Here is a 19,151-nt window from a genome sequence, read left to right as displayed (position 1 = left end):
TAAAACGCTATATACTGTACGGTTTGTCAGAGCACGGTTGTTGCAAAAAAGCAACCGGCTAAGCCGCGTTACTACTGGGGCGAAAATACTTCTGTTTAATTGCTATACCCACGTTATACCAACAACACTGAAGCAAGCTGGAAGCGCAGATATTTAAAGTCGTCCACTTTTCTACAACAGACCTGTGATCAAGTTGTACAATCAGTGGAGTCATACTTCAGTATAACGGTATTACTGTGCACTTCACCAGTGGTGGTTGGGAGACTGCAAACGTCATTTTATTTGTTAAAGGGACAGCTAACATTAATTGTATAGTACACACACACACACACGTATGTCTATATATATATATATATATACAGTGTATCACAAAAGTGAGTACACCCCTCACATTTCTGCAAATATTTAAGTATATCTTTTCATGGGACAACACTGACAAAATGACACTTTGACACAATGAAAAGTAGTCTGTGTGCAGCTTATATAACAGTGTAAATTTATTCTTCCCTCAAAATAACTCAATATACAGCCATTTATGTCTAAACCACCGGCAACAAAAGTGAGTACACCCCTTAGTGAAAGTTCCTGAAGTGTCAATATTTTGGGTGGCCACCATTATTTCCCAGAACTGCCTTAACTCTCCTGGGCATGGAGTTTACCAGAGCTTCACAGGTTGCCACTGGAATGCTTTTCCACTCCTCCATGACGACATCACGGAGCTGGCGGATATTCGAGACTTTGCGCTCCTCCACCTTCCGCTTGAGGATGCCCCAAAGATGTTCTATTGGATTTAGGTCTGGAGACATGCTTGGCCAGTCCATCACCTTTACCCTCAGCCTCTTCAATAAAGCAGTGGTCGTCTTAGAGGTGTGTTTGGGGTCATTATCATGCTGGAACACTGCCCTGCGACCCAGTTTCCGGAGGAAGGGGATCATGCTCTGCTTCAGTATTTCACAGTACATATTGGAGTTCATGTGTCCCTCAATGAAATGTAACTCCCCAACACCTGCTGCACTCATGCAGCCCCAGACCATGGCATTCCCACCACCATGCTTGACTGTAGGCATGACACACTTATCTTTGTACTCCTCCCCTGATTGCCGCCACACATGCTTGAGACCATCTGAACCAAACAAATTAATCTTGGTCTCATCAGACCATAGGACATGGTTCCAGTAATCCATGTCCTTTGTTGACATGTCTTCAGCAAACTGTTTGCGGGCTTTCTTGTGTAGAGACTTCAGAAGAGGCTTCCTTCTGCGGTGACAGCCATGCAGACCAATTTGATGTAGTGTGCGGCGTATGGTCTGAGCACTGACAGGCTGACCCCCCACCTTTTTAATCTCTGCAGCAATGCTGACAGCACTCCTGCGCCTATCTTTCAAAGACAGCAGTTGGATGTGACGCTGAGCACGTGCACTCAGCTTCTTTGGACGACCAACGCGAGGTCTGTTCTGAGTGGACCCTGCTCTTTAAAACGCTGGATGATCTTGGCCACTGTGCTGCAGCTCAGTTTCAGGGTGTTGGCAATCTTCTTGTAGCCTTGGCCATCTTCATGTAGCGCAACAATTCGTCTTTTAAGATCCTCAGAGAGTTCTTTGCCATGAGGTGCCATGTTGGAACTTTCAGTGACCAGTATGAGAGAGTGTGAGAGCTGTACTACTAAATTGAACACACCTGCTCCCTATGCACACCTGAGACCTAGTAACACTAACGAGTCACATGACATTTTGGAGGGAAAATGACAAGCAGTGCTCAATTTGGACATTTAGGGGTGTAGTCTCTTAGGGGTGTACTCACTTTTGTTGCTGGTGGTTTAGACATTAATGGCTGTATATTGAGTTATTTTGAGGGAAGAATAAATTTACACTGTTATATAAGCTGCACACAGACTACTTTTCATTGTGTCAAAGTGTCATTTTGTCAGTGTTGTCCCATGAAAAGATATACTTAAATATCTGCAGAAATGTGAGGGGTGTACTCACTTTTGTGATACACTGTATATATATATATATATATATATATATATATATATATATATATATATATATATATATATACAGGGGTTGGACAAAATAACTGAAACACCTGGTTTTAGACCACAATAATTTATATATATATATACAGGGGTTGGACAAAATAACTGAAACACCTGGTTTTAGACCACAATAATTTATTAGTATGGTGTAGGGCCTCCTTTTGCGGCCAATACAGCGTCAATTCGTCTTGGAGATGACATATACAAGTCCTGCACAGTGGTCAGAGGGATTTTAAGCCATTCTTCTTGCAGGATAGTGGCCAGGTCACTACATGATGCTGGTGGAGGAAAACGTTTCCTGACTCGCTTCTCCAAAACACCCCAAAGTGGCTCAATAATATTTAGATCTGGTGACTGTGCAGGCCATGGGAGATGTTCAACTTCACTTTCATGTTCATCAAACCAATCTTTCACCAGTCTTGCTGTGTGTATTGGTGCATTGTCATCCTGATACACGGCACCACCATTGGATGCACATGGTCCTCCAGAATGGTTCGGTAGTCCTTGGCAGTGACGCGCCCATCTAGCACAAGTATTGGGCCAAGGGAATGCCATGATATGGCAGCCCAAACCATCACTGATCCACCCCCATGCTTCACTCTGGGCATGCAACAGTCTGGGTGGTACGCTTCTTTGGGGCTTCTCCACACCGTAACTCTCCCGGATGTGGGGAAAACAGTAAAGGTGGACTCATCAGAGAACAATACATGTTTCACATTGTCCACAGCCCAAGATTTGCGCTCCTTGCACCATTGAAACCGACGTTTGGCATTGGCACGAGTGACCAAAGGTTTGGCTATAGCAGCCCGGCCGTGTATATTGACCCTGTGGAGCTCCCGACGGACAGTTCTGGTGGAAACAGGAGAGTTGAGGTGCACATTTAATTCTGCCGTGATTTGGGCAGCCGTGGTTTTATGTTTTTTGGATACAATCCGGGTTAGCACCCGAACATCCCTTTCAGACAGCTTCCTCTTGCGTCCACAGTTAATCCTGTTGGATGTGGTTTGTCCTTCTTGGTGGTATGCTGACATTACCCTGGATACCGTGGCTCTTGATACATCACAAAGACTTGCTGTCTTGGTCACAGATGCGCCAGCAAGACGTGCACCAACAATTTGTCCTCTTTTGAACTCTGGTATGTCACCCATAATGTTGTGTGCATTGCAATATTTTGAGCAAAACTGTGCTCTAACCCTGCTAATTGAACCTTCACACTCTGCTCTTACTGGTGCAATGTGCAATTAATGAAGATTGGCCACCAGACTGGTCCAATTTAGCCATGAAACCTCCCACACTAAAATGACAGGTGTTTCAGTTATTTTGTCCAACCCCTGTATATATATATATATATATATATATATATATATATATATATATATATATATATATATATATATATATATATATATACTGTATATATATATATATATATATATATATATATATATATATATATATATATATCAGTGGCAATTTCTCTAAGACTGCAAGGGAAGCTCAGCTTCCCCTAAAATGTCAATAATTAAATGGTCAAATATGTACAGTTGTGTTATAATTTCATTGACTACAAATGCGTTACGCTGAGCGTCTCTGGGGTGAATGGAGCTGTGGGCAAGTCTGGACGCGGAGCTTCTGCAAGATGATTGGAGGATCAGTCGAAAAGGCTGAATCCCGTTTTGATTGACAGCTATTTTGAGATCTACACCGTCACTTAATCACTGGGAGCTTCAGTCCCATCGCGGATTTTGCGAGTGAAGTCGAAAGACAAACTGCAACCCATTTTTGGTATTTGCTTGGTGAATTTATGTATAAATAAATTGACTGACACGCACGCACATATATATATATATATATATATATATACAGTGGTGTTCAAAAAAATAGCAGTCCAACACCATTAACCTAATAAATCACTGTTGTTAGTAGAAATGCTATTTCTACATAGCAAATAATTTGCCTGAAAGTGTAGTAGAGTAATGAAAACAAAACAAACCCAACAATTAGGACATGCATGCTGCTCATTCTGAGTAATTGAAGCATTGATTGAAAGGGGCTTGTTCAAAATAATAGCAGTGAGGAGTTCAATTGGTGAAGTCATTCATTCTGCTGAAGAACGGGGGTCAATTTTGTCCCTTATTTAATGTAGGAGGGTGGCAAATGTTGCACAGGTTGGTCATAGCACATTTCCTTTTGAAATACTGGGTAAAATGGGTTGTTCCAGACATTGTTCTGATGAACAGCATACTTTGATTAAAAAGTTGATTGTAGAGGGAAAAAACATACAGAGAATTGCAGCAAATTATTGGCTGCTCAGCTAAAATGATCTCAAATGCCTTGAAGTGACAACCAAAATCTGAAAGACGCAGAAAGAAACGTGGAACTACTGTTCGAATGGATCGAAGAATAGCCAAAATGGCAAAGGTTCAGCCAATAATCACCTCCAGGTGAACCTGAACCTGAAGTTACCAGTAAGTACGGAAATGATTAAGTGAAGCCAATTTACCAGCAAGAACTCCTTGCAAAGTCCTGTTGTTAAGAAAAAGACGTGTCCTGAATGGGTTCAAATTTGCCAAGGAACACATTGGCTGGTCCGAAGAGAAATGGCTCAACATTTTGTGGACTGGTGAAAGCAAAATTGTTCTTTTTGGGTCTAGTGGCCGTAGACAGTTTGTCAGACGACCCCCGAGCACGGAATTCAAGCCAAAGTTCACTGTGAAGCATGGTGGTACAAAATGATGATATGGGGATGTTTCTCATACCGTGGTGTTACGCCTATTTATCGCATACGAGGGATCATGGATCAATTTAAATATATCAGAATACTTGAGGAGATCATGTTGCCCTATGTCGAAGAAGAAATGTCCTTAAAATGAGTGTTTCAACATGACAATGACCCAAAACATTATGGTTACAGACAAACAAGATTGAGGTAATAGAGTGGCCAGCCCAATCCCCTGACTTCAATCCCATAGAGAACTTGTGGGCTGACATCTGAAGTGCGTTCTTTTGAGGAAAACCCAAAAATGCAGAAGAACTGTGGAATGTAGTCTAATCATTGGCTTGAAAAACCTGTTCAGAGGTGCCAGAAGTTGGTCAACTCCATGCAACACAGATCTCGGAAACAATTGTTATGCCACTAAATATTAGTTTGGTAATTTAAAGTAAACATTTTTTTAGTTTATAGATAAATTTTTTGAGTTTTTAAAGAAAAATGCTGGCACTGCTATTTTTTTTGAACAGCCTAATATTCATTTTTCTTAACTTTCTGTAAAGGATTAACACAAACTGGCTAAATTTTGTTAATGTCTTGATTTAGAATTGAAAGTGTAGTATTTTCAGTGCATTTGCATTCATGGAAATAAAAGTTATTGTAATGATTTTGCGCTTTATTCACTTCTTTAAAATCACTGCTATTTTTTTGAACACCACTGTATATATACAATGTATCACAAAAGTGAGTACACCCCTCACATTTCTGCAAATATTTTATTATATCTTTTCATGGGACAACACTATAGAAATAAAACTTGTATATAACTTAGAGTAGTCAGTGTACAACTTGTATAGCAGTGTAGATTTATTGTCTTCTGAAAATAACTCAACACACAGCCATTAATGTCTAAATGGCTGGCAACATAAGTGAGTACACCCCACAGTGAACATGTCCAAATTGTGCCCAAAGTGTCAATATTTTGTGTGACCACCATTATTATCCAGCACTGCCTTAACCCTCCTGGGCATGGAATTCACCAGAGCTGCACAGGTTGCTACTGGAATCCTCTTCCACTCCTCCATGATGACATCACGGAGCTGGTGGATGTTAGACACCTTGAACTCCTCCACCTTCCACTTGAGGATGCGCCACAGGTGCTCAATTGGGTTTAGTCCATCACCTTTACCTTCAGCTTCCTCAGCAAGGCAGTTGTCATCTTGGAGGTTGTGTTTGGGGTCGTTATCCTGTTGGAAAACTGCCATGAGGCCCAGTTTTCGAAGGAAGGTGATCATGCTCTGTTTCTGAATGTCACAGTACATGTTGGAATTCATGTTTCCCTCAATGAACTGCAGCTCCCCAGTGCCAGCAACACTCATGCAGCCCAAGACCATGATGCTACCACCGCCATGCTTGACTGTAGGCAAGATACAGTTGTCTTGGTACTTCTCACCAGGGCGCCGCCACACATGCTGGACACCATCTGAGCCAAACAAGTTTATCTTGGTCTCGTCAGACCACAGGGCGTTCCAGTAATCCATGTTCTTGGACTGCTTGTCTTCAGCAAACTGTTTGCGGGCTTTCTTGTGCGTCAGCTTCCTTCTGGGATGACGACCATGCAGACCGAGTTGATGCAGTGTGCGGCGTATGGTCTGAGCACTGACAGGCTGACCTCCCACGTCTTCAACCTCTGCAGCAATGCTGGCAGCACTCATGTGTCTATTTTTTAAAGCCAACCTCTGGATATGACGCTGAACACGTGGACTCAACTTCTTTGGTCGACCCTGGCGAAGCCTGTTCCGAGTGGAACATGTCCTGGAAAACCGCTGTATGACCTTGGCCACCATGCTGTAGCTCAGTTTCAGGGTGTTAGCAATCTTCTTATAGCCCAGGCCATCTTTGTGGAGAGCAACAATTCTATTTCTCACATCCTCAGAGAGTTCTTTGCCATGAGGTGCCATGTTGAATATCCAGTGGCCAGTATGAGAGAATTGTACCCAAAACACCAAATTTAACAGCCCTGCTCCCCATTTACACCTGGGACCTTGACACATGACACCAGGGAGGGACAACGACACATTTGGGCACAATTTGGACACAATTTGGACATGTTCACTGTGGGGTGTACTCACTTTTGTTGCCAGCTATTTAAACATTAATGGCTATGTGTTGAGTTATTTTCAGAAGACAGTAAATCTACACTGCTATACAAGCTATACACTGACTACTCTAAGTTATATCCAAGTTTCATGTCTATAGTGTTGTCCCATGAAAAGATATAATGAAATATTTGCAGAAATGTGTACTTACTTTTGTGATACACTATATATATATATATATATATATATATATATATATATATATACACACACACACACTGCCTGGCCAACACACTCTAATATTACGTTGGACCGCCTTTAGCTTTGATTACGGCAAGCATTCGCTGTGGCATCCTTTCCACAAGCTTCTGCAATGTCACAACATTTATTTCTGTCCAGAGTTGCATTAATTTTTCGATTTGGACCACTGCGCAAAGTCTTCTCCAGCACATCCCAAAGATTCTCAATGGGGTTCAGGTCTGGACTCTGTGGTGGCCAATCCATGTGTGAAAATGATGTCTCATGCTCCCTGAACCACTCTTTCACAATTTGAGCCCGATGAATCCTGGCATTGTCATCTTGGAATATGCCCTTGCCATCAGGGAAGAAGAAATCCATTGATGGAATAACCTGGTCGTTCAGTATATTCAGGTAGTCAGCTGACCTCATTCTTTGGGCACATAACGTTGCTGAACCTAGACCTGACCAACTGCAGCAACCCCAGATCATAGCACTGCCCCCACAGGCTTGTACGGTAAGCACTAGGCATGACGGGTGCATCACTTCAGCCGCCTCACTTCTTACCCTGATGCGCCCATCACTCTGGAACAGGGTAAATCTGGACTCATCAGACCACATGACCTCCTTCCATTTCTCCAGAGTCCAATCTTTATGCTCCCTAGCAAATTGAAGCCGTTATTGCCGGTTAGCCTCACTGACAAGTGGTTTTCTTAAGGCTACACAGCTGTTTAGTCCCAATCCCTCGAGTTCCCTTCGCATTGTGCGTGTGGAAATGCTCTACTTTCACTATTAAACATATCCCTCAGTTCTACTGTAGTTTTTCTACGATTTGATTTCACCAAACGTTTAAGTGATCGCCGATCATTCAAGATTTTTTTCCGACCACATTCCTTCCTCGAAGATGATGTTTCCCCACTGTCCTTCCACTTTTTAATAATGCGTTGGACAGTTCTTAACCCGATTTTAGTAGTTTCAGCAATCTCCTTAGATGTTTTCTCTGCTTGATGCATGCCAATAATTTGACCCTTCTGAAACAGATTAACATATTTTCCACGACCACAGGATGTGTCCTTCGGCATGGTTGTTTAACAAATGAGAAGTTAGGGTTAAATAACTTGTTGCCAGCTGAAACAATCACTCATGCAGTTATTATCCAATGGGAGGCTCTTACCTATTTGCTTAGTTAAATCCAGGTGTTGACCTTTTTTTTGGCCAGGCAGTGTATATACAATATGTATATACAGTGTGAATATACAGTATGTATATACAGTGTGTATATACAGTATATATACAGTGTAAGTAAATATATATATATATATATATATATATATATATACAGTGTATCACAAAAGTGAGTACACCCCTCACATTTCTGCAGATATTTAAGTACAGGGTGGGCCATTTATATGGATACACCTAAATTAAATGGGAATGGTTGGTGATATTAACTTCCTGTTTGTGGCACATTAGTATATGGGAGGGGGAAAACTTTTCAAGATGGGTGGTGACCATGGTGGCCATTTTGAAGTCGGCCATTTTGGATCCAACTTTAGTTTTTTCCAATGGGAAGAGGGTCATGTGACATCAAACTTATTGAGAATTTCACAAGAAAAACAATGGTGTGCTTGGTTTTAACGTAACTTTATTCTTTCATGAGTTATTTACAAGCTTCTCTTTGTTTACAGCCATTGACATGTCACAGAGGTTAACACGTAAGGAGCGGATAGAAATTGTGTTGATGTCTGGTGAACGCAGTACCCGGGTCATTGCAGCAGATTTCAATGCAAGACACCCTACGAGACCACCCATCTCCCATGCTACAGTTAGCAAACTGCTTGCCAAGTTTCGTGAAACTGGTTCAGTGTTGGATTTGCCAAAATGTGGACACATGAAAACTGTCACTAATGAAGAAACATCAGTGGCTGTCCTAGCTTCATTCAGCAAGAGCCCACAGCGTAGCACTCGCCGCATGTCACTGGAGAGTGGCATCAGTCGAACATCCCTTCGGCGGATATTAGCTACTCACAAATGGCACCCTTACAAACTCCAGCTGCTGCAGCATCTTAACGAGGATGACCCAGATCGGCGCACTGAATTTGCAGAATGGGCAAAACAAAAATTGGAACAGGACCCTCAGTTTACACAGAACATTTTGTGTAACAGCCATTAATGTCTAAACCACCAACAACAAAAGTGAGTACACCCCTTAGTGAAAGTTTCTGAAGTGTCAATATTTTGTGTGGCCACCATTATTTCCCAGAACTGCCTTAACTCTCCTGGGCATGGAGTTTACCAGAGCTTCACAGGTTGCCACTGGAATGCTTTTCCACTCCTCCATGACGACATCACGGAGCTGGCGGATATTCGAGACTTTGCACTCCTCCACCTTCCGCTTGAGGATGCCCCAAAGATGTTCTATTGGGTTTAGGTCTGGAGACATGCTTGGCCAGTCCATCACCTTTACCCTCAGCCTCTTCAATAAAGCAGTGGTCGTCTTAGAGGTGTGTTTGGGGTCATTATCATGCTGGAACACTGCCCTGCGACCCAGTTTCCGGAGGGAGGGGATCATGCTCTGCTTCAGTATTTCACAGTACATATTGGAGTTCATGTGTCCCTCAATGAAATGTAACTCCCCAACACCTGCTGCACTCATGCAGCCCCAGACCATGGCATTCCCACCACCATGCTTAACTGTAGGCATGACACACTTATCTTTGTACTCCTCACCTGATTGCCGCCACACATGCTTGAGACCATCTGAACCAAACAAATTAATCTTGGTCTCATCAGACCATAGGACATGGTTCCAGTAATACTGTTTGCGGGCTTTCTTGTGTAGAGACTTCAGAAGAGGCTTCCTTCTGGGGTGACAGCCATGCAGACCAATTTGATGTAGTGTGCGGCGTATGGTCTGAGCACTGACAGGCTGACCCCCCACCTTTTCAATCTCTGCAGCAATGCTGACAGCACTCCTGCGCCTATCTTTCAAAGACAGCAGTTGGATGTGACGCTGAGCACGTGCACTCAGCTTCTTTGGACGACCAACGCGAGGTCTGTTCTGAGTGGACCCTGCTCTTTTAAAACGCTGGATGATCTTGGCCACTGTGCTGCAGCTCAGTTTCAGGGTGTTGGCAATCTTCTTGTAGCCTTGGCCATCTTCATGTAGCGCAACAATTCGTCTTTTAAGATCCTCAGAGAGTTCTTTGCCATGAGGTGCCATGTTGGAACTTTCAGTGACCAGTATAAGAGAGTGTGAGAGCTGTACTACTAAATTGAACACACCTGCTCCCTATGCACACCTGAGACCTAGTAACACTAACAAATCACATGACATTTTGGAGGGAAAATGACAAGCAGTGCTCAATTTGGACATTTAGGGGTGTAGTCTCTTAGGGGTGTACTCACTTTTGTTGCCGGTGGTTTAGACATTAATGGCTGTATATTGAGTTATTTTGAGGGAAGAATAAATTTACACTGTTATATAAGCTGCACACAGACTACTTTTCATTGTGTCAAAGTGTCATTTTGTCAGTGTTGTCCCATGAAAAGATATACTTAAATATCTGCAGAAATGTGAGGGGTGTACTCAGTTTTGTGATACACTGTATATATGTATATACTGTATATATATATATATATATATATATATATATATATATATATATATATATATATATATACATATACAGTGGGGAAAATAAGTATTTGATCCCCTGCTGATTTTGTAAGTTTACCCACTTACAAAGACTTGAACAGTCTATAATTTTTATAAGATAAGATAAGATAAGATAATCCTTTATTAGTCCCACAATGGGGAAATTCACATTGTTGCAGCAGCAAAGGGATAGTACAGCACTCAGTAAAAAAATAAAAATAGACGATAAAAAATAAAAATAGTACAATGTATAACAATAATAATAAAAAGTCAGAAAACTCTAAAAATATTTACAAATATTTACAATAACTGCACGTGAGAATATTGCACATTGTAATAGTTACACATGGGGGAAAAAAAAAAAAATTTGCACATTTTAATGAATAATAATTTAAAGTGTGATCTATCTGGAGCAGTGCTGGTTGTATAATCTAACAGCAGCAGGAAGGAAGGACCTACGGTACCGCTCCTTCCCACATTTAGGGTGAAGCAGCCTGTCACTGAAGGAGCTGGAAGGTTTATTTTAACAGAGAGACAGAATATCAACAAAAAATCCAGAAAAAAAACATTAAATAAAAGTTATAAATTAATTTGTATTTAATTAAGGGAAATAAGTATTTGATCCCCTACCAACCTGCAAGAATTCTAACCCCCACAGACCGGTTATGTGCACAAAAGGCACACAAATTAGTCCTGTCCCTGTATAAAAGACTCCTGTCACAGAATCAGTTTCTTCCGTTCAAATCTCTCGACCACCATGGGCAAGACCAAAGAGCTATCAAAGGACGTCAGGGACAAGATTGTAGACCTGCACAAGGCTGGAATGGGCTACAAGACCATCAGCAAGACGCTTGGTGAGAAGGAGACCACTGTTGGGTGCGATAATTCGAAAATGGAAGAAATAGAAGATCACAGTCAATCGCCCTCGCTCTGGAGCTCCATGCAAGATCTCACCTCGTGGGGTAAGAATGATTCTGAGAAAGGTGAGGTCAGCCCAGAATTACACGGGAGGAGCTTGTCAATGATCTCAAGGGAGCTGGGAGCACAGTCACCAAGAAAACCATTAGTAACACACTTCGCCGTAATGGATTGAGATCCTGCAGTGCCCGCAAAGTCCCTTTGCTCAAGAAGGCTCATGTACAGGCCCGTCTGAAGTTTGCCAATGAACACCTGAATGATTCCGAGAAAGCTTGGGAGAATGTGATATGGTCAGATGAGACCAAAATTGAGCTCTTTGGGATCAACTCCACTCGTCGTGTTTAGAGGCAGAGAAATGCCCAGTGGGGATGGTGTACTTGGGGTCTTATCCAGCATTTCTCTGCTCCCAGCTCCCTTGAGATCATTGACAAGCTCCTCCCGTGTAATTCTGGGCTGACCTCACCTTTCTCAGAATCATTCTTACCCCACGAGGTGAGATCTTGCATGGAGCTCCAGAGCGAGGGCGATTGACTGTGATCTTGTATTTCTTCCATTTTCGATTTATCATGCCAACAGTGGTCTCCTTCTCACCAAGCGTCTTGCTGATGGTCTTGTAGCCCATTCCAGCCTTGTGCAGGTCTACAATCTTGTCCCTGACGTCCTTTGATAGTTCTTTGGTCTTACCCATGGTGGTCGAGTGATTTGAACGGAAGAAACTGATTCTGTGACAGGAGTCTTTTATACAGGGACAGGACTAATTTGTGTGCCTTTTGTGCACATAACCGGTCTGTGAGGGTCAGAATTCTTGCTGGTTGGTAGGGGATCAAATACTTATTTCCCTTAATTAAATACAAATTAATTTATAACTTTTATTTAATGTTTTTTTTCTGGATTTTTTGTTGATATTCTGTCTCTCTCTGTTAAAATAAACCTTCCATAAAAATTATAGACTGTTCAAGTCTTTGTAAGGGGGTAAACTTACAAAATCAGCAGGGGATCAAATACTTATTTTCCTCACTGTATATACAGTAAAGCCTGAAATGATTCATACCCCTGGCGAATTTCGACTTAAAGTTACTTTTATTCAACCAGCAATTTTTTTTTGTTGACCGGAAATGACATAGGCGTCTCCCAGAACATAATAAGATGATGTACAAGAGGCATCATTGTGGAAAAAAATATTTCTTAGCTTTTATTTACATTTGAACAAAAAGTGGCATGTCCAAAATTATTCATACCCTTTGCAAACTGTCACAGTCTGTGGGAAAATCCAAAGTTCTACACCATTCCAAATAGTCCAAGCTGTTGTAAAGCATCCTAATTACCCTGATTCATTGGGAACAGCTGTTTTAATCAACTCAACAGGTGAAAAACAGCAGCTCTCTGCAGTTGGTTTGTGGACAGTCATGGCTAAGACAAAGGAGCTCACTAAGGACCTGCAGCTGCGCATTGTGGCTGCTCACAAGTCAGGAAAGGGCTATAAGGCCATATCTAAATGTTTTCAAGTTCCAGTGGCTACAGTGCAAAGTATTGTTAAAAAATACAAGACATTCCGCACTGTGGAAAATCTCAGAGGACGTGGTCGGAAGCCAAAAGTGACACCTGTGCTGGCCAGGAGGATAGTGAGAGAGGTGAAAAAGAATCCAAGGATCACCACCAAGGCCATCCTGGTGAATCTGGGCTCTGCTGGTGGCAACGTCTCCAGGCAGACAGTCCAAAGGACACTGCACACTGCTGGGTTCCACGGACGCAAACCAAGGAGGACGCCACTTCTCCAGAAAAGGCACACAAAAGCCCACTTGGCCTTTGCAAATGCTCATTTGGACAAAGAAGAAGAAAAATTGAATTGTTTGGCCACAATGATGTATCCTTCATTTGGCGTAAAAAAGGAGAAGCCTTCAAACCTAAGAACACCATCCCCACTGTCAAACATGGTGGTGGGAACCTAATGATTTGGGGGTGTTTTTCAGCCAATGGACCAGGGAACCTAATCACAGTAAACGGCACCATGAAAAAAGAGCAATACATCAAGATTCTCAACAACATCATCAGGCAGTCTGCAGAGAAACTTGGCCTTGGGCACCAGTATGACAACGACCCAAAACACACAGCAAAAGTGGTGAAGAAATGGTTAGCGGACAAAAACATTAACGTTTTGCAGTGGCCCAGCCAGAGTCCTGACTTGAATCCAATTAAGAATCTGTGGAGGGAGCTAAAGATCAGGGTGATGGCAAGGAGACCCTCCAACCTGAAAGAGTTGGAGCTCATCGCTAAAGATGAATGGGCAAAAATACCAGTGGAGACATGCAAAAAGCTGGTCAGCAATTATAGGAAGCGTATGATTGCTGTAATGGCCAATAAAGGCTTTTCTATTGATTATTGAGAAGGGTATGAATAATTTTGGACATGCCACTTTTTGTTCAAATGTAAATAAAAGCTGAGAAATATTTTTTTCCACAATGATGCCTCTTGTACATCGTCTTATTATGTTCTGGGAGACGCCTGTGTCATTTCCGGTCAAAAAGAAAATTGCTGGTTGAATAAAAGTAACTTTAAATCAAAATTCTCCAGGGGTATGAATAATTTCGGGCTTCACTGTATATAATGTGAAAAAGTTAGGACACCCCATGAAAACCTTTGTCTTTTTGAACATATTCAGTCATATATCCAATGGGAGGCTCTTACCTATTAAATCAGGTGGTAACCTTTTTTTTGGCCAGGCAGTGTATGTGTGTATTTATACAAATATATATATTTGTATTTATATATGCTTTTTCTCCTTTTCCTTTCATCTTCGCTTATTCATCTTCACTTATTTTTATTCCAAACTAGCGTTACTTTGTAGTGTTAAACTACATGCATTTTTTAGGCTATTGTGTTAAAGCAGGGTAGGGAATTTTTACCTTTGCATAGCAGCAACTAATTCGTTGTGGAACTACTTTTTGGCAGAATGTATTGTCAATACTAAAGCATATTCAATATGAAATTCAGGGCTTCTTTGATTTATTTTTTTCTTTATTTTGCAAAAACTGTTGTATAAAAGCAATAGAACACGAGAGGGAGTGTGTTATCGCGAATAACATCACGGCTGTGATTTGGCTCACACTCCCTCTCGTGTTGTATTGCTTAAATATATATATATATATATATATATATATATATATATATATATATATATATATATATATATATATATATATATATATATATATATATATATATACAGTGTATCACAAAAGTGAGTACACCCCTCACATTTCTGCAAATATTTCATTATATCTTTTCATGGGACAACACTATAGACATGAAACTTGGATATAACTTAGAGTAGTCAGTGTACAGCTTGTATAGCAGTGTAGATTTAATGTCTTCTGAAAATAACTCAACACACAGCCATTAATGTCTAAATAGCTGGCAACATAAGTGAGTACACCCCACAGTGAACATGTCCAAATTGTGCCCAAATGTGTCGTTGTCCCTCCCTGGTGTCATGTGTCAAGGTCCCAGGTGTAAATGGGGAGCAGGGCTGTTAAATTTGGTGTTTTGGGTACAATTCTCTCATACTGGCCACTGGATATTCAACATGGCACCTCATGGCAAAGAACTCTCTGAGGATGTGAGAAATAGAATTGTTGCTCTCCACAAAGATGGCCTGGGCTATAAGAAGATTGCCAACACCCTGAAACTGAGCTACAGCATGGTGGCCAAGGTCATACAGCGGTTTTCCAGGACAGGTTCCACTCGGAACAGGCTTCGCCAGGGTCGACCAAAGAAGTTGAGTCCACGTGTTCGGCGTCATATCCAGAGGTTGGCTTTAATAAATAGACACATGAATGCTGCCAGCATTGCTGCAGAGGTTGAAGACGTGGGAGGTCAGCCTGTCAGTGCTCAGACCATACGCCGCACACTGCATCAACTCGGTCTGCATGGTCGTCATCCCAGAAGGAAGCTGACGCACAAGAAAGCCAGCAAACAGTTTGCTGAAGACAAGCAGTCCAAGAACATGGATTACTGGAATGCCCTGTGGTCTGACGAGACCAAGATAAACTTGTTTGGCTCAGATGGTGTCCAGCATGTGTGGTGGCGCCCTGGTGAGAAGTACCAAGACAACTGTATCTTGCCTACAGTCAAGCATGGTGGTGGTAGCATCATGGTCTTGGGCTGCATGAGTGTTGCTGGCACTGGGGAGCTGCAGTTCATTGAGGGAAACATGAATTCCAACATGTACTGTGACATTCTGAAACAGAGCATGATCCCCTCCCTTCGAAAACTGGGCCTCATGGCAGTTTTCCAACAGGATAACGACCCCAAACACAAGCTCCAAGATGACAACTGCCTTGCTGAGGAAGCTAAAGGTAAAGGTGATGGACTAAACCCAATTGAGCACCTGTGGCGCATCCTCAAGTGGAAGGTGGAGGAGTTCAAGGTGTCTAACATCCACCAGCTCCGTGATGTCATCATGGAGGAGTGGAAGAGGATTCCAGTAGCAACCTGTGCAGCTCTGGTGAATTCCATGCCCAGGAGGGTTAAGGCAGTGCTGGATAATAATGGTGGTCACACAAAATATTGACACTTTGGGCACAATTTGGACATGTTCACTGTGGGGTGTACTCACTTATGTTGCCAGCCATTTAGACATTAATGGCTGTGTGTTGAGTTATTTTCAGAAGACAGTAAATCTACACTGCTATACAAGTTGTGCACTGACTACTCTAAGTTATATCCAAGTTTTATTTCTATAGTGTTGTCCCATGAAAAGATATAATAAAATATTTGCAGAAATGTGAGGGGTGTACTCACTTTTGTGATACACTGTATATATATATATATATATATATATATATATATATATATATATATAATATAAATAAAACAAACCATCCCCCCCCCCCCATTCTTGCTTTGTTACACTTTAGCTGCCCAATAGATGTTGTCACTGTCCATTTTATCAGCTTCAGAAAATATATAAACAACATTTTATCGGTATCTAGGACCTGCAGTAAAACCAACCTATAGTTGTCTGACAGGATAACAATTACATGTATAAATACTAGACAGCACACAAAAATAATCCTGTTTTTTTACTTTAATAACACTATCATCATGGTTTATGAAATGCTATTAGCCAACAACTGCCAGCAAGCAATGACTCTTATAACCCAATGGCTTAAAACAATCCTGTTAATATAAACAATTAGAAGGAAAAACCATTAACACCATTAAACAGGTCACGAAAAACTTACTTGATCATCTCAAAGAGCCTGTGGTCAGACACTTTGATGTTCCTTGCCATATTCCAGGAAAGATGCACCATAGGAACTGCTGACTTAACACTCTGAAGCTTGTTCCACTCGTACCTTTCCACAGCCAGCTTGTACTGATGTGCTGAGAGAAACACAAAAATCTCATAAGGGCAGGCATTTCAGAGCTCTCACACTGAAGAAAATTGTTTGCAATTAAATAGCATATAGATATTAAAGCATATTGATATTTTAAGCCTAAATGAATATTTTTGCATACCAGTGAGTGGACCCACATTCCAGGAGATGTTATTGCACCAGCCGATAGCCTGAACCCAGTGCACTGTGCCTGTGTTGAGCCATACTAAGTCTCCAGGGCGTTGGATAAACCTGTACACTGGCACATTGGCCTCATATAGATCTTCAAGATTCGGCCACCACGAACCCATCAGGAAGTTAATGTTGTTCTTTTCACAGAACTCACTCATTACTCCCCAGTATGGCTCAGGCACAGCAAACCATTCACAGTCTCCTGGCCCAATGTTGATGTTTACTGAGCAGAAGTTGTTGTTTTCTTGATGACCTAAAGATGGATACATGATTATCATATAATACAAACATTTTTTTTCTTACATTATTCCATAAGAACTTCAGGTTTATATTATATAATAGTATGCATGTTGCAGATAACTGTTGATCAGTTAATTAATACTGAAACACAAAATAACTGGCAACTCAAAAAACCCTAACCCCTTAAATTTAGTCATGCTTAATATTCCAACTGTAACTTCCCCGCAGACCCGACCGAGGAGAGCTGCAGATTTTTACAAGCTTAGACATTAACCTTCCGGTTTTTCATAGACTGGGCTTGTCACGTACGAAGTCATGCACGTACATCTTTTAATTTAACTGCCCCATATGCAGGCGCTTCAACCCACCAGCAGAGACTGCAGCTGCAGCAGCATTAAAAAGCCTGTTCAACCGGCTCTCTCTCAGACACAGCTAATTATGCCAATTGAGAGCCACGTCACATTGAAAGTACAGCGATTTAACTCAACTACTTTGAGCCAATCACATCTAGTATTAAAACTGTTAGGAAATAATGGCATCCCTGGAAGCTCAAGAGCATTGTACCCAAGACCAGAGATTGACAGGGTAATTAGAAGTCAGGAATATAGGATGTTAGCTGTGTCCTAGTTCTCACACTAAGAAATCTTGACAGCGTAAGAACAGCAGATAGAAAGCTGACCAATTAGTAATACAACAATACAGTTAATACAACTAACCAGTTAGCAATACGAGCCTACATTCTGAAAATGTATTTTTTTATTTTTTTATTAGGATTTTAATAGCATGTTTTACACACTTTGGTTACATTCATGACAGGACAGGTAATTTCAGGTTACACAAGATTTGTTAGTTCAGGTCTTTATTGTCAAACACAGCCACGGACAATTATGTATCTCTAATTCACCTCACTTGCATGTTTTTGGACTGTGAAGAGAAACCGGAGCACCTGGAGAAAACCCATGCAGACACGGGGAGAACATGCAAACTCTACATAAAACTACATTATAAGCTTGCAGGAAGACATGGGGCATTCTTGATTTAAAAAGTCAACATAAGATATCAAAGAAACTGTGGGAAATTGTATGTCAAATTGTAGCACCACCAGAAAAAAACTGAATGCTTAGGCAGGAATATCACTGTGGAAAATTCATTTGTAAAATTCAGCTGGCGCACCCTTGTTTTAGTCATATGTGCTCAAAAGGGGCCCAATGAGGTCCATCAGTGCCTTGCATTTACAAAATTCAAGTAATTATTCAGTAACCAATTAGGTGGTTACATGAGTAGTTAAGTACTTGTGCTTAATAATAGCAAATCAACTTAATGTTACTTACCAGGTGTTCTACTGCCAGGGACCTTCATGAAGAGTTGGACAGTGTTCATGCCCAGGATGGTGTGACCCACATGGCTGAGAAGGTTCCCTGCAGACACCACCCGCGCAAATGCGGGTAGTTTACTCAGCTCCTGCAGCTGCAGCTTCCACCTACAGGGAGAGCTCATGATTAGTACTACTACACATCACACAAGTGCGCTTCATTCAGGTACAACTTCTAAAAGATAATTAGCATGCTTTAAATGAAACACTTACTTTTTCTCATCAGAAACGTCAATATTCGTCCCAAATTTAATTTGTTTGAAAGGACCTTTCCGTCTTCTTGCAACACTAGTGAGCAGGCAAAAATGA

General features: G+C 41.4%; 1 protein-coding gene across 3 annotated transcripts in view; it reads right to left on the bottom strand.

Moving 5' to 3' along the window:
- The window catches only part of LOC134316999 (lysine-specific demethylase 6A-like), a 59,953-nt gene that overhangs the window by 2,491 nt on the left and 38,311 nt on the right, over nt 1-19,151 (bottom strand). For all 3 annotated transcript variants that reach the window (XM_062997630.1, XM_062997629.1, XM_062997628.1), the window contains 4 exons: nt 19,056-19,130; nt 18,802-18,950; nt 17,181-17,483; nt 16,904-17,045 (listed from right to left, as the gene is read on the bottom strand). In XM_062997630.1, the coding sequence (XP_062853700.1) occupies nt 16,904-17,045; nt 17,181-17,483; nt 18,802-18,950; nt 19,056-19,130 (669 nt within the window). The remainder of the gene's footprint in view (nt 1-16,903; nt 17,046-17,180; nt 17,484-18,801; nt 18,951-19,055; nt 19,131-19,151) is intronic.

This window comes from Trichomycterus rosablanca, chromosome 6 (assembly GCF_030014385.1).
Source record: "Trichomycterus rosablanca isolate fTriRos1 chromosome 6, fTriRos1.hap1, whole genome shotgun sequence".
Taxonomy (NCBI): Eukaryota; Metazoa; Chordata; class Actinopteri; order Siluriformes; family Trichomycteridae; genus Trichomycterus; species Trichomycterus rosablanca.
Note: the sequence above shows the minus strand (reverse complement) of the source record. Positions and strands in the feature narration are given on the sequence as shown.